Here is a 15,124-nt window from a genome sequence, read left to right on the forward strand (position 1 = left end):
AGCCGAGCATCTAACATAGTCTAAATCTAATGCTTGTGTGCTAGACACGATCAGCGAACATTTTGGCAAGCGACTATCGCGCACTTACTCACACTTGCCTACAAGCTCGAAACTGTCTCAGATTAATAGCCAATTCGTTTTCTGCTTAACATTTTCGTTCTCTTATATTGCAGCAACATCTTCTGTTATATGTTTAGCGACGTACCAACGGCTTCCGTTTAACTTGTAGCATCTTCTTCAGTTAGACTTTCTAAGCACAACTAGAATTCTCTTCCGTTTAACAAGGAACGTCTTGAGCTTTATTTTTATCACTGAACTAGCAATTTCCTAACTTGACACAGGCTTTAAAATAATAAATAATTTTCTAAAAAAAAAATTACAATAGCATCGAATCCAAATAGTACACATAATTTCTGTTCTATTTATAATAAATAGCTTATAATCTATTTTACTATGAAAATCCCTCGTTTTTGTTTTTTGCTACATGACATCCTTTTCTATATAAAATTTCCATCACCCTTTCTTCGGGAAACGTTTCACTTATTTCAACACAGTAGCAACTTCTACTAGACATAAACTATGCAGCATGCTCATCTGCTTAACGTTTGCTCCTCTTTATACTCGATCAACTAGCAACGGCTTCCACTAGACTAAACAGTTTTGCTTCCTCTATAATGCATACATGTTGTTGTTGCTTTAATTTTTGCAAATGATTTGTTTTCTTTCGTCATCTCGCTCAGACGCACGCACGCAGCCGAACATCTAGTCTAAAACAGCGAACGTTTTTGGCAAACGACTATTCCGTACATTGTGTCACAAATATTCTGAACTAAGTGTTATACTCTTCTGCTTATCGTTCGCTCCTCTTTATACTCGATCAACTAGCAACGGCTTCCGTTAGACTAAGAAGCAATTACTTCTGTTTTGCTTCCACTTACTATGCATGCACGTTGTTGTTGCTTTAATTTTTGCAAATTCTTTGCTTTCTTTCTCCATCTCGCTCAGACGCATGCACGCAGCCGAGCATCTAGTCTAAATCTAATGCTTGTGTGCTAGACACGATCGGCGAATGTTTTGCCAAGCAACTATCGCGCACTTGCTCACACTTGCCTACTAGCTCGCAACTGTCTCAGCTTAACAGCCACTTCGTTTTCTGCTTCTGTTATATGTTTAGCGAAGTAGCAACGTCTTCCGTTTAACTTGTAGCAACTGCTTCTGTTAGACTTTCTAAGCACAACTAGAATTTTATTCTGTTTCACGCTTGCTTCTCCTTCGGTTTCACTTTTTGAACGAACTATGTAGCAACTTCTTCCGTTTAACTAATATCAACTTTATCCTTTATACTTAATCGCAATTAGCATTCCATTCTGTTTAACGAGAAACGTCTTCTGCTTTTTTTGATCGTTGAATTAGCAACTTCTTCCGTTTAACTCATAGCAACGTCTTTTATTTCACACACTAGAAACTAGCTGTGTTTCGTGCTTAGCGCTGAGATAATTGCACCGTCTTCTGTTTTATTTGTGGATTATGTTCTTAAATTTTCTTCAGCTGAACTTACTTACAATTTCTTCTGTTCTACAAGATAATCTAAAGCTTGCTTCTTCACATGATTTATGAAATTGATTATTAACAGTAAATATTTTACTAAAGAGCACTGCAACAATAATGGAATTATTTACACAAATAATTATTTAAATCAAAATTAATACAAAATATAAGTATATTAAAGAAATTGCTAGCCATATACATATGTATATATTTTCTTTTTATATCAAGACGGGAAATATTTTTCAATAACATTAATAAAATGTTCGCAAAAATGTCAAGACAATTTATTAACATAATGAACTGATTCGAAATGCCTCCGACCTTTTCTTTAAGAAGTAGGGCTCTATTAGAAAAAACTGTTATTTGTCGAGTTTGTAATACACGCCATTTATTGTAGCGTACGCTCTATTAACTTGACTACATCTATGATATGAAAAAAAATGCAAAATATACTAAAAGAGAAATACATATATTCATAATCAAAATGTAGTTCCTATTGAATTTGAATTTAACAAAAGGCAACTATTTCATCTTTTTAATATTTGATATTTTCAAGCAGTATTGCTATTCGGATTCGTATTCTTATTGTATCAGAGGAACTTATTTAAAATGCACAGAGCTCTCATTCATTATTCGCCGCCTTAAATAAGCTGCTAAAGTGCATGCAAATAAGCAAAAACAAAAAAGATGCAAATGCAAAAAGCGGAACCAAAGCTTGGATCCCATAGCCACCCTTCCTTCGTTCTCGAATCCGTATCCGTATCCTCATTCGTATCCGAATCCGAATCCCAAGCCGAACCTTAAACCGACTGCCAACAGAGGTGTCCATATCCTATTTCTATGCCCGCAAAACTGGCTGTCTTATGACTGCAGGTTAGCATTTTTCGCTTTCAAGTTTGCCCATTTATTTAAACTTTTTATTTGCCAGTTTTCTACTCGTATTTACGCTTTCAACTTCCCCAAGTCCTGGCTATAAATTCGAGCGGCCTTTTTAACCCCATAAATGCAAGGACCAAGCAAAAGTATACCAAAAAAAAAGAGGTAGAGATGCGAATGGCGGAGGCGGAGATAGAGAAAGAGAAGTGAGCAAAAGAAATGCGAATTAATTTTCTTAAAAGCTTTTCTTGGCGGCGCTGATTATCTGACCATCTCTCCCTCTTTCCTCTCTCACGCTCCCTCGCCTATTCTTTTGCAATTGACATTCGCCATCTCTTTCTAGGCAAGTGTATGCGTTTTCTTTTTACTTTTAGTTGAAATTTTATTAACGAAACTTGGCACGCTACTTAAGAAACTATATACAAATTGTCAGTGTGCTTAAATTTATTTTTAATAAATTTTTAAATTTTTTTTTCTTTTATTTAAATTTAATTTGGTTTTCAATACTTTTGGGTTTTCCACTTTACTTTACGGTTTTCTCATTATAGTTTTATGGTTTGCAAAAAAAATTGATTTCCTTATAGACTTAACGTAGTTTTGAAATATTTATGGAGCAATATATGTTCAATTTCTCAATTTACACAGATAGTATCTAGATAATTTATAAAATTATTGCCCATTCCCCCAAAGTTCTTTCCCCTTCCCCCCCCCCCCATCCAAACAACGAATGCCGAATCAAGAACTATTATTATTTACTTATTGGGCAATGCTAATTGATTTAAATTCGATATGTGATCCGCTAAACTTAGAAAAAAAATTTGTTCAAGTCATCGCATGCTTAGGGTTGCTCAACGAAGTTTTGTGGTTTGTAAAATCTCAATTAAAATTGTTATGAATTTGAGTTTGTAGTTTTTGCAAAATTAATAAAAAAAAAGAACAGTATAAATAGTGTAAAAGAAGAACTTTTCTGCCATTGCATTTCATTGTTATTCATCATAAATTTGAATTATTTTTTTTTTTTTTTTTAATGAATATTGAGTGACTTCAATGCCCCGCTTAACGGCCACATTCATTTGATTCTAGGGCCACAAATTGTTTAAATAAATGACTTTTCTGCAATTGCATTTCATTTGGTTATGCTTTATAAATTCGAATTGTTTTTTAATAAATAATGAATTACATAAATGCCTCGCAACAAAGTGTTTTAATGACCTCACTATGTTGCACTTAGTTGCATATTTGACTCGCTTCACTAAAATGCATTTTAAAAACAAATCAATGTGAAACGCTTAATTTGCAGTTGATGCAACAAATTCATTTAGTGGCCACATTGTGTTGCACTTTATTGCATATTTCATTCGCGTAGCAAAAATGCATTTTAAAAACAAATCAATGTGAAACGCTTAATTTGCAATCTTTATTTTTTGCAGTTGATGCAACAAATTCATTTAGTGTCCACACTGTGTTGCACTTAGTTGCATATTTCTTTAGGCTAACAGAAATGCATATTGAAAGCAAATCAGTGAAAATGTTTACGTTTATCTGCTTAATTGCCAATCTTTTTGATTGTTGTTGCCGTTAAGCACATTGATTCAACAAATTCATTTAATGGCCACACTGTGTTGCACTTAGTTGCAAATTGCACTTGCCTAACGGAAATGCATATTGAAAACAAATCAGTGAACATGTTTACGTTTATCTGCTTAATTGCCAATCATTTTGTTTGCTGTTGCCCTTAAGCGAGATAGCGAACTGCTTGAGCAACCCTTCACAAGTGGCCTACTTGAGTGTCCCCTCCATGGGCACTTCTCCCCCTGCCCCCTGCGCCGCCAGACAACTGCCCAGCAAGGCGGCGGCCAGCCGCTAGTAGGGACGCCAGACATCAGCCGTCGGCTTGGGCGTACGATTGCGTATTGGACCGCCAGCACCGCTCGATCCGCTGGCCGAACGTGATGTGGTGCTCACATCATCCAAATCGATCGTCTCCACAGGTGAAGGCGACCGCCGTGTGGAGCTAACCGGCGGCGAGGCATTCGGATTGGCATTCTCGGCATCCGGTGGATTGTGTGTGATCAGCGTGACGCAACGCTTGATCAGATTAACGCCATCGGCATCGGTGGATGCCACTGCATGAGCAGCTGCCTCCTGCTGCTGCTGTTGTTGTTGCTGCTGCTGCTGTTGCTGGGGAGCTGAACTGGCGGCAGCGGCAACGGCAGCTGTGCGCAGCCAAGGCAGCTCGCTGTAGCTGCCATAGAGCTGAGTGTAGAGCCATTGACTGGACTGAGGCAGCAGCGGACTCTGAAGAAAGAGCTGAGCCGCCAGAGCGGGATTGAAACTGTGGCCAGCTGGGGCAAAATGCCCAGCGCTGGCGGCCGCAAAGCCGCCAAACAGTTCCGTGGGATTCTTGCTGCGCTGTATCAGCGCCGTAAAAGCGCCACCGCTGCCTGGAGTTGGCTCCGTTAGCGTTGCCACGCTGCTGGCATCGGCACTGAGCAGCGTCGGACTGCGACTCCGACTGCGAGTGCGACGGGTTTCCGTCTCCGTCTCGGGATCTGGATCGGGATCGGGATCGGCTTCCTCCTCATCGTCGTGCGTCAGCGAGCTGATGCTTTTTCGTGGTGATCCGGTCACCGAGATGCTGTCGCTCTCGAAGCCCGCATCGATGTTGCTGTTGCTGTTGTTGTTGTGGCTGCTGTTGTTGTTATTGTCGTGATGCTGCATGCTCGTCAACGTCAGCGGCGGCGAGCTGCCCGCACTCATACTACATGCTGCGGCCGGCTGCACAAACGCACTCAGCGTCGCACTCGTCGTCGTTGTCGTCGTCGGCGATCCCTCGGGACTCGTTGTGCTATGCGCCGCGCCCACAGTCGCCAGTTGCTGCTGATTGTCTGCTGATTATTGGAGGGAAGTGTTCGTTAGTTTGATTTTAACCTTGCAAGTTGCAGCAACGAAGATCGCACACTTACCGCTCAAGCCACGCAGTCCGCCAGCTGTTGGAAAGCTCGCCCCATGGTGATGGGCGAAAAAGGGCGCGGCTGGAAATCCGGGGCGTCCACCCAAAGCCATGTGAGCTCGCCAATCTGGCGCATGCAGGTGACTGTGCATCCCCACCAAATGATGTGCGAAGCCTGCAAGTGAAAAACGAGAGTTATTTTTACTCAATAAATCGTATAACTAATTTAGATTTTGCCTCAAACTATTCTTCGATAAACAGCGAATAAGTTATAGTTTTATACAAGGTTGAAAGGAATTTCATATATTAAATATTCAGACAATAAATCCATCTCTAGCTTAGTATTCTCAATTAAGATCAGCAAAGAAATCGCTAAACGAAGCAAGGAATTAATTCCTTCACTTAATAAGTCGAATAACTTATCAACCATTCCACACTTCAATACAATGCTTTAAAAGTAATATTATTAACATGACCATATAAAGTTTCATGAAGTTTCAGTAAACAATCTAAAAGTGATCGAAATGTAAATGAAAACGAAAATGAACATCCACGAAGTCATAGCGAAAAACGATGAAAACATTGTCTATGCATTTTCTTGCAACTGCGCAACTTTAACTTTAAATAAAATATTGTTTTTAACTGCAAAAACTACAAAGCAAAGGAGTCATTAAACGTGTAATTCTTTTGTGATATTCAGCTCTATTAATGTCTATTACAAATTTTGTTCATTGTAGTTGCCCTTTGCTGCCAGATTTGCTTTTAAAAGCAGAGCTAATTAGGTTAATTGTTACAATTATGTGCGCTGTGTACAAAGATTATGTATGCAATGAAGATAATGCAAAAGAATTTTGCACATGCAATGCAAATAAAAAGAGATTTCCTTATGTCGTTGCAATTTGTTAGTAAAGCAAAAAAGCTACAGTCAAGTGTGCTTGACTATGAAATAAAAGAAAAGCCGTATGGTATTATTCTTCAAATATACCAAATAATATACCAAAATTAATCAAATATACCGAAGGTCATGTTTGTTATAGTGATGTACATTTAAAAATATAAAATTATGTTATTAAAAATAAAACCTATTGAAATATGTATTTCTCTTGATTAAGAAATTTGTAAAGCAAAGTTGTTAATTTAAATCTATCGAAATCTGCATGAAATTCCTCAAGTTAGTTAACGATTCATTTTTTTTGTGTAGAATTTAAATAAAAGCAATTAAATAAGCTCAACTAAATATCGATTATTAGCTCGTTTTGGGCTTGAGAGAAATGTTGTGCTCAAAGAAGTCTGGAATAAAAAACGCAATGAAAAAAAAAAACGCTGCACATAAGCTGCTGGCAACTTTGAGACCAAGTCCAATGCCAAGGCACACACAGAATACAGAACACAGAATACAGAACACAGAACTCAGACGTCGAAAAAGCCGAAGAAGCAGTAGCCCCGACCAGACCACATATAGCCCACTGTGCAAGACCAAAAACGTTGCCGCACATTTTGGTCGCTGCAAAACAACATTGGGGCAAAATTTCAGCCCACTAACCAGCAGCTTTCTAGCTCGCTCTCTCTCTCTCTAGCTGTCTCTGTCTGGTTTGTTGCGCAGCCATCATATGATCAACAAGCCGCCATATTGCTGCTTATGTAAATGCATCTTTCACTGCGCCTCCCCTTCTCCCCTCTGTTGTCTTTCTTGGGTCTGTGTATGTGCACGCCCAAAGCGAGCTCCACCTTCTGAAGCGGACAGACAGACAGACGGAGAGACGGAGAGACGGTCGGACAGTGAGACGGACAGAGGAGAGCCAGACAGTCAGTGGCTGGCAAATCTGGCAGCGAGGCAGCGAGGCAGAAGGCAGAAGGCGAGCTCAAGGCAAACTCCTAAATAAATTCATTAAAATTATCCCAGTCGCCGATGTCGTTGCTCCGTCGTCGTCTGGACGCCATCTCTTTTGATGGAGCTGCAGCTACAGCTAGAGCGTTGCCGCTATCAAGTGGCAGCCCACATTTTGTGGGCAAAGGCGAAGGAAGCATTCAGACTGCGACAGAGAGGAGAGCAGAGGAGAGAAGGAATGCTGACTGCTTCTTGCAGGCAACAAACAGCCTCAAATGCCAGGCCGCAGTCGCACATACTACGCGGTCGACGACGACGACGACGACGTTGCAAAAGCAGCGCAGCAGTTGACTCATTGTTGTCACTGTGTGTGTGTGTGTGTGTGTGTGTGTGTGTGTGTGAGTCGCACTTAAGAAAACGCCAAGGCAACAAAACATTTGAGAGAATCTCGAGTCTCGCTTAGCTCCTCTCGCTGCTCGCACATTCGAAGACGAAGACCGACCACAACACACACACACACACACAGTCACACACACACTAACGCCACCCACATGCGCGCTCTCAACTGCAATCACTCCGTCTCTATCTCTCTCACTCTCGCTGTCTCTCTCTCATTCGCACACACACTCACGGTGTGCTGCTGGCTCGCTCTGTCGCACTTGAGGCCAAATACTTGGCCAAGTTTTGCCAAAGTTTGCAACCAAAATTTCACCGAAAATGTGACACCAACAACCAACCAACGAACCAACCAGACCAACCAGTCAGATAGGCCAAGGGGATAGATATAGACTCTTCAACGTATATATGTGTGTGTGTGTGTGTGTGTTAGTGTGAGTGTGAGAGCGAGTCTCAGACTCAGACTCAGACTCCTAGTTTCGGCTCCAGACTTTCGACTTCAGACTGAGGCACATTTATAGACACAAGACATTGGAAGTGCTTGTAACTTGTATCTTGGCTGCATTACTTGATTGGCATGCTGCATTATTTTCATCGCCTGACATAGTTACATAAGTACAACTACAACTACAACTACAATTTGCAACAGAGATATGACACTTCTTCTTCTTCTTTGTCTTAGTCTTATTCAAAAGTACAGCAACTACTATTTAGGTCAAACAACAATGCGTGTGTGTGTGTGTGGATCATCACTTTGCAAGTCTGGCATCTTGATGAAGAACACTCGCAACACTTGCAGCAACAAAGGCACACAAAAACAACAACAGCGAAAGGATTTTCAGTTATGAATGTCTTCAGTGTGTGCTTTCAAATTGCAAACGCGTAAGCGAACAAAAGACACGCGATTTCTTTAGCAGAGTGTCGTTAAATCAAAACTAGACACATGTTGGCTCGCATTAAGTATACGCAGCATGCGACAACGAATTGAAATCTATGTCGCATTCTCTTATAAAGACTGAATTTAACAATAAGTTTTTGGTATTAAATGTAATCCAAGTCTTAGAAGTACACACACTAAATAAAAGAATTAAATGTTGAATAAAAACATCGTATTACAAAATACATTACATAAGCAATAAAATAGAATACAAAAATTAACTACTTTTGTTAATATAATAAAAGCGTTAAATTAATATTTAAAGTATTGTATATTAAGGGTTGCAACTTATTGAATTTAAAAGGTTTTTGAAACTTTTTAGCATAGATTAAAAGTGCCTCATTGTTGAATTTAAATAAAACTAATATATTTCTCCTAACATTTTTCTATTTTTATGGTTATTTATTTTCATGAGTTACAAATATTTTATTTAAAATTTTGAAGAAGATTTACAAATTAAAAAATAAGAAGCTTAAAACATTAACGAAATCTATTAATAAATGTTGGTAATTTATATATTAAATGAATTCATAGCGATGATTGTTAATAACGTAGTGACAATTATTTTTAATTTTATTAGTAAATCGTTTCATAAATCTTTATATATTATTATTTTTTTTATTTGCATGCTTTTTATTTTAATGAGGTTTAGATACTTTAAAAGAAGGTTAAGAAGGTAAAGATTAGCTTTTTTTCTGTTGATATAAAATATATATAATAAGAACTTTAAAATAATATTGAGCTTAATGCTTTAAGCAGTAACTTTTTCATATATAAATTTTATTTATGTCATATACAAATTCATAATTAGATTTATTTTATAATGAATTTTTATAGACCTAATATACATATTTGATTTTTAAATTTGTATGACTTTTTAAATTAATTTAGTTTTCTGTTTGTGCATCATTTACAAAATGAATGTTAAATTTGCAAACAATTTACGGACTTTAAGCACTTAGTGTGCAATTTCTTTTTGGTCCAAGCCTTGCACATTTTAGCTCATTATAGTGCTTGGGGTTTGTTTTTTATGTGCATTTTAGGTAATGAGAGAATGCTTCTGGCTATTGCACAGAAACTGATATATTATATGTGTATATGTGTGGGTAAGGATGTGTGTGTGTGTGTGTGCTATGTACTTTGGTGTTGCATGGGTACATGGGTAAATTTTATAGTTGGGCTTTAGAGTTGTGTCACACAAAATGGCAGCAGTAACAGCCCACAAAACTGCGAAGATCAGAAGCTCAGAAGCTCAGCAAACTATCACAGACACGCCCACGCCATCGAGTGCTACTTGAAGCACCCGACCGTACAACAACAGCAACACCAACGATGATGATGATGACGACTTCGACGATGCGGCGGAAGCGGCAGCGTCAGAGGCAGCGACGACGTTGGCAGACATTGAGCAAATTGTGTTTCCATATAATATAACATCACGTCGATTTTGGTAACCCAAACTATACACATATGGCCAGAGCGAGCCACAGCTATTGAGAGTGAGAGTGAGAGAGTGAGAGAGAGAGAGAGAGAGAGAAAGAGAGACCGCACAAAGGCGTACCAAGGATGGCGACAGTGAAACCCCATAACAAAAACCTAAATATGCGGTCCTGTAAGGAAACCCTATGTGCGATAAAGGGTTAGCCGCGCTTGGTGTCAGTTTAGGGTCGGGCTTTCTTCGGCATGCGACGCCACGTAACGGTATTCGTCGAGTCGGATGTTCTCGTCTGGGCTAGTTGAGGGAGGGAGGAGCGAGGAGGAGTAGAAGCGGGAGCGAGAGCGGGGGCAGGTGTGGTGAGCTGTGTGTGTGTGTGGTGGCGTCCATGGCCCTGCCCCCATGCATGAGTGAGCGTATTCTCTATATATCTATATATATGTACATATATGTGTGTGTGTGTGTGTGTGTGTGAATGTGTGGCGGAGCATAACGCGGTGCCATTGGTGCGCCACAAAAAGCTTTCATGAGTCCAACTTCCCACGCGTTCTTTTTTTTTGTGTTGTTTTGTTTTGTTTTGTTTTGCTTTCTTTGGCTTCCTTTCTTTTTTTTTTGTTTTTTGGGCACCGCATTGCGGCATAAGGCGACAGTTTGAGGTGAGGTGGAGATGAGCCAACCGATTGCCCTGCAACTGTTTGATTTAACAATGTAACGAGCACTAAAATTAAATAGTACATATATTCTGCTATTTATTGCTACAACTATCGTTGTAAGAAATCACACGCGAACACACAGTTTGCCGTCGGTAAATGTTGTGCCACTTCTGGTCTGTTTTTCCGACGGCATTTTGCAGTCGCCGCCGTGCAGCCCCAAATGATGCCCCACCCCCAAAACACAAAAAACATAAAAACAAAAAAAAAACCGAAAAGTGGCCGCAATGAAAACGAAAGGCGCTCAAGCAACGTGAAAGGAAAGCGAAGCGAAGTCAAGTGAAACACAAAAATACAAAAAAGAACTCAACAGCGCGCAACAATTTCTCACCACAAGACGCTGTCTTGGAAGAACAACAACAAGAACAAGAACAACAGCAACAACAAAAATGATATAAAGAGTAGAAAGTCGTAGCAAGCCGGCATCATCTAACTCACCACAATGTGTTTGATGGGTGGCTGGGCAGAAATTCCACTCCTCCCCCTCCCACACACTCACACACACACACACACACACACACACACACACACTGAGTAGCACATGCCTGCTCGCTTTGAGAGAGAGAGAGTGCGACCAGCGAATCAGGGGAAATCTTTAAAGTATATATTTCGGTTATCCAAAAGCACTCCACTCAATGCTCAATGAAACTCACTCAAAGAGAGAGCGCGAGAGAGAGTGAGAGAGAGAGCGAGCGAGTGCTCACAGTTGACGCCTGCGCCGAATGCTAACGACGCAGAGTTTGCGACGCTGACAGCGACGGCAATAGCGAAAGCAGCAGCAGAAGCAACGGCACATTTATGTTGCCTACTTTTCAGCGCGGAAAAGAACACAACACAACACAACAGAATAGAATAGAATAGAATACGATGTGTGTGTGGCTGCCAAAAGCTGCTTGCTGGTTACTTTTGTTGCGCACTTTTGCGGTAAATTTGTTTTTTTGAATTTCGTCTTTTTTGTTTTTGTTTTTTTTTTTTTTTTGCGTTTTAAGTTGTTATTGAAATATCAGGAAAAGTGCTTGGATTGCGGCTGCAGAAACCCGAAAGCGAAGTTTCAAAATTTGAAGCATAAAAACAATAACATCTATGCGATGCTAAGCTTCATTGATTTTGTGCCCCGTTGTCAACAACTTTAAGTTGTGCGCTTGTAACTTGAAACTCGCAGCTAATTAGCCATTTAAGCTCACCAACGAAACCAATGAACTACACGCTGTCTACTCAATTAAATTAATTGTGCACTTTAGACCAACTTAAGGTTGCCTAATCTGTTCGAAATCATTATACATCTTCAGATAAGCTTACTTTAATATTAGCGCACTTTAATATTAAAGAAGTCGAATCGAAGAGCAATTAATAGAATCTCTAGCCGATTAGAATTATATAATTGTTGCGTTAAACTTATGCACAATTTAATATTACAACAATTTAATAATTTGGAGAAAATTAATTCACAACTATATATAATTTATTATTAAAATACCAAATAAAAAAATTTTAAATTCAAATTGTAATTTTCATTTGAAGAGTTGCAAATTTCTTACTAGCTAAATAAGCAACTGACTGCAAATGACTTTCTTAAGGCATTCATAGTAAGTATGCCAATATATAATATATATATATATATAACACATATTTTATTTTCTATATATTTAACGTTCACAATTTAAAGTAAAAATATAAATAATGTATATATTTTATATATTATTTACATTTTTTACATATTTTCCTTTTGCAATTGAAATGCAAATCAAAAGTAAGTGTTATACTTACAAAATTGATTAAAATTTTTTTATATATTTTCTGTTGTCTCAATAACTAAAATACTACATTTAAACAATAAAGAAGCTTCTAAATGATTCGCAATTTTTTAAGCAGTCTATACTAAACCAGGCAATTCTTTAAGTTGAGCATTATCCAATATAAAATGTAAAATTTCATTCAAGTTTTTCGTTTATATACATATATAAAGAAGTAATTTGTTTGTATGTCAATTAATTTATTTGTACTCATATCAATGACAATAAAACCTGTCAGCAGTTAGTCAATTTATTTGCTCCAAACTCTGCCACAGGTGAGCTCCCTTTTTTTTTTGTCGTTCACTTTCCCATTTTCAAATTTACATAAATAAGTAGCTGTCTCCCCTTCTTCTTCTGCTTCCCCTCGCCACACTCTCTTATTTTCTGTGTCTTTATCAATTTCTAAGGCAGAGTTGTTGTCAAGTGTCTGTCATATCAGTATTTACACATATTTGTTGTAGATTTGCAAATTGTTTTGGCAAATTTGCTGCTATTTTGTAAGGCACGCCAAGAGGTTGACAACACCCCATTTTTGAGTCGCTGTCTCAGTTCCCGTTTCAGCTTTATTCCCCGCCTTCTCTACACGCACAATACGCACAAATTTACCGTTACACAAGTGTTGTCAACACATGCGAATGTGCGTTGGTTGGGGAATTGCCTCCGAAGGTGGAGGAGGAGGACGCACAAAGGACGAAGGACGAAGAAGGGCGGCCGTAACACATTCCACACACGCCCACTCACACACACACACACAGACACACAGGCGCATAAGCATAAGCATATGGCCGATACGTAACAGGCCGCAAGTTATTACAAAAAAAAAGTGCGTGAGCAAGAAAAAGGAAAGGGAGTAAAAAAAAATGTAGCATACATTCTCGGGCGCGCCAAAAAGAAATTGCAAAACGACAAGCGAGACGATGCGATGTTGTTGTTGTTGGCATTTGGCAAACATATTTTCGCAAATGTTATAAATAATTTTAAACCTACACCTTTCCCCCACCCTCGGAAATCGAGTCGTGCCACATGTCAGCCCGAGGTCAGGGGTCACCCCAACAGCAGCAGCAGCAGCAGCATCAGCATCGACAGCCTTCTTCACGACCCTTGGCGTATTAGTGTCGCATTGACACGTAAATTGACATGAAATTGAATCAATGCTGTAATATGTCCTTGGGGGGCAGCGACATATCGACCCACCCCCCCTCTCAAACCGTGTTCAGTTCACAACTCGCAAAGCACAGCCCAACTCAATCCCCTTCGAATCGACACACTGTCAGGGCCACGGACAACCAAGGACGATGACTTTAAAATTTTCCTTTTCTGCCAGCCAAATTGAGCTGTAGGCCTCCCCCCACGAGTTGGGTTCAACGGTTCACTGTGACTGTGCAAATTTGTCTGTCTGTCTGCATGTTTGATTATATGTACTAAATCATTTCGTTTTTGCATGAACAGCAGCAGCAGCAACAGCGGCAGCGGCAGGAGAGGAGAAACACCCGATGAGTTTATCAAGTTATTTAAAGACACAATGCTTAACCCTTCAGGGCGTTTACACATTGCTTAAAGCAACAGCATCCCACATTCAAAGCAAAGCACAGTAAAGCAAAAAAAAGCCAACCCCCGGCGAGTTTATGAAAATAGCATGGGCAAAAATGAACTTCAAATGCAACTCATACGCGTGCCAAAGTTATTTATTAAATGGCCTTTCCCACTACCCTCCCCCCCCCCTCCCACCACTCCACGTCTGAAATGTAGTTACGCTTATTAGAGCGCAGCGCTTAAATTTAATGCTTAACGAATGATCCCGAATTGCGATAACTGAAGTTCAAAGATTAAACTGACCTAACTAGGTCAGTTAATTAGCTAATCAATTGAACTATGCGAGTAAGTATTCAACTTAATATTATATTCCATTATGCTAACCAACTAAAAATTGACAAGGCAGCAGAAATCAAGGTTTAGAAAATATAATTTATTAATTTTTTTTACTTATAAAAGCAGACAAAAATTTTTAAATAAAATCTTAGCCTACTTCGGCTAGACAAAATAGAATTTATCTTTTTTTGCAATTTAAACAAATATGTTTGAAGGACCAAAAAGTGTACATACAAAAAATGGAAACGAATAATAAACACATTTTTATATATTAATTTACATTGCTAATTTGAACAGGTTGTTTTCTGATTCCAACTTTCTCTCGAGATAACCCAAATATATGTAGTTCTAATTTTTAATAAAGGGTCGATTTTTCAATAAAATTCTCTAGCATAAAACTATTTGGTCAATAAGGTTCTCAACAACGAAAATTAAATTTTTATACCCGCTACCCATAGGGTAGAAGGGTATTATAACTTTGTGCCAACAGGAAATGTATGTAACAGGTAGAAGGAGGCATCTCCAACCATATAAAGTATATATATTCTTGATCAGCGTCAACAGGCGAGACGATCTAGCCATGTCCGTCTGTCCGTCTGTGTGTCTGTTCGTCTGTCCGTATGAACACCTAGATCTCAGAGACTATAAGAGATAGAGCTATAATTTTGCATTTGTTATGTTTGCACGCAGATCAAGTTTGTTTCAAATTTTTGCCACGCCCCCTTTCGCTCCCGCAAATCAAAAAAATCGAATAACAAGCGTAATTTAAAAGCTAGAGT

The 15,124-nt window shown here is 39.0% G+C and overlaps 1 protein-coding gene across 1 annotated transcript in view; it reads right to left on the reverse strand.

Moving 5' to 3' along the window:
* Positions 1 to 3,516: 3,516 nt before the first annotated feature.
* LOC117578048 (M-phase inducer phosphatase) overlaps positions 3,517 to 15,124 on the reverse strand; it is a 40,773-nt gene continuing 29,165 nt past the window's right edge. Inside the window, exons 4-5 of the mRNA XM_034263167.2 lie at positions 5,391 to 5,552; positions 3,517 to 5,315 (exon numbers count right to left, since the gene is read on the reverse strand). Coding sequence (XP_034119058.1) covers positions 4,288 to 5,315; positions 5,391 to 5,552 — 1,190 coding nt within the window. The 3' untranslated portion in view covers positions 3,517 to 4,287. The remainder of the gene's footprint in view (positions 5,316 to 5,390; positions 5,553 to 15,124) is intronic.

The sequence above is a fragment of the Drosophila albomicans genome, chromosome X (genome assembly GCF_009650485.2).
Source record: "Drosophila albomicans strain 15112-1751.03 chromosome X, ASM965048v2, whole genome shotgun sequence".
In the NCBI taxonomy this organism is placed as follows: Eukaryota; Metazoa; Arthropoda; class Insecta; order Diptera; family Drosophilidae; genus Drosophila; species Drosophila albomicans.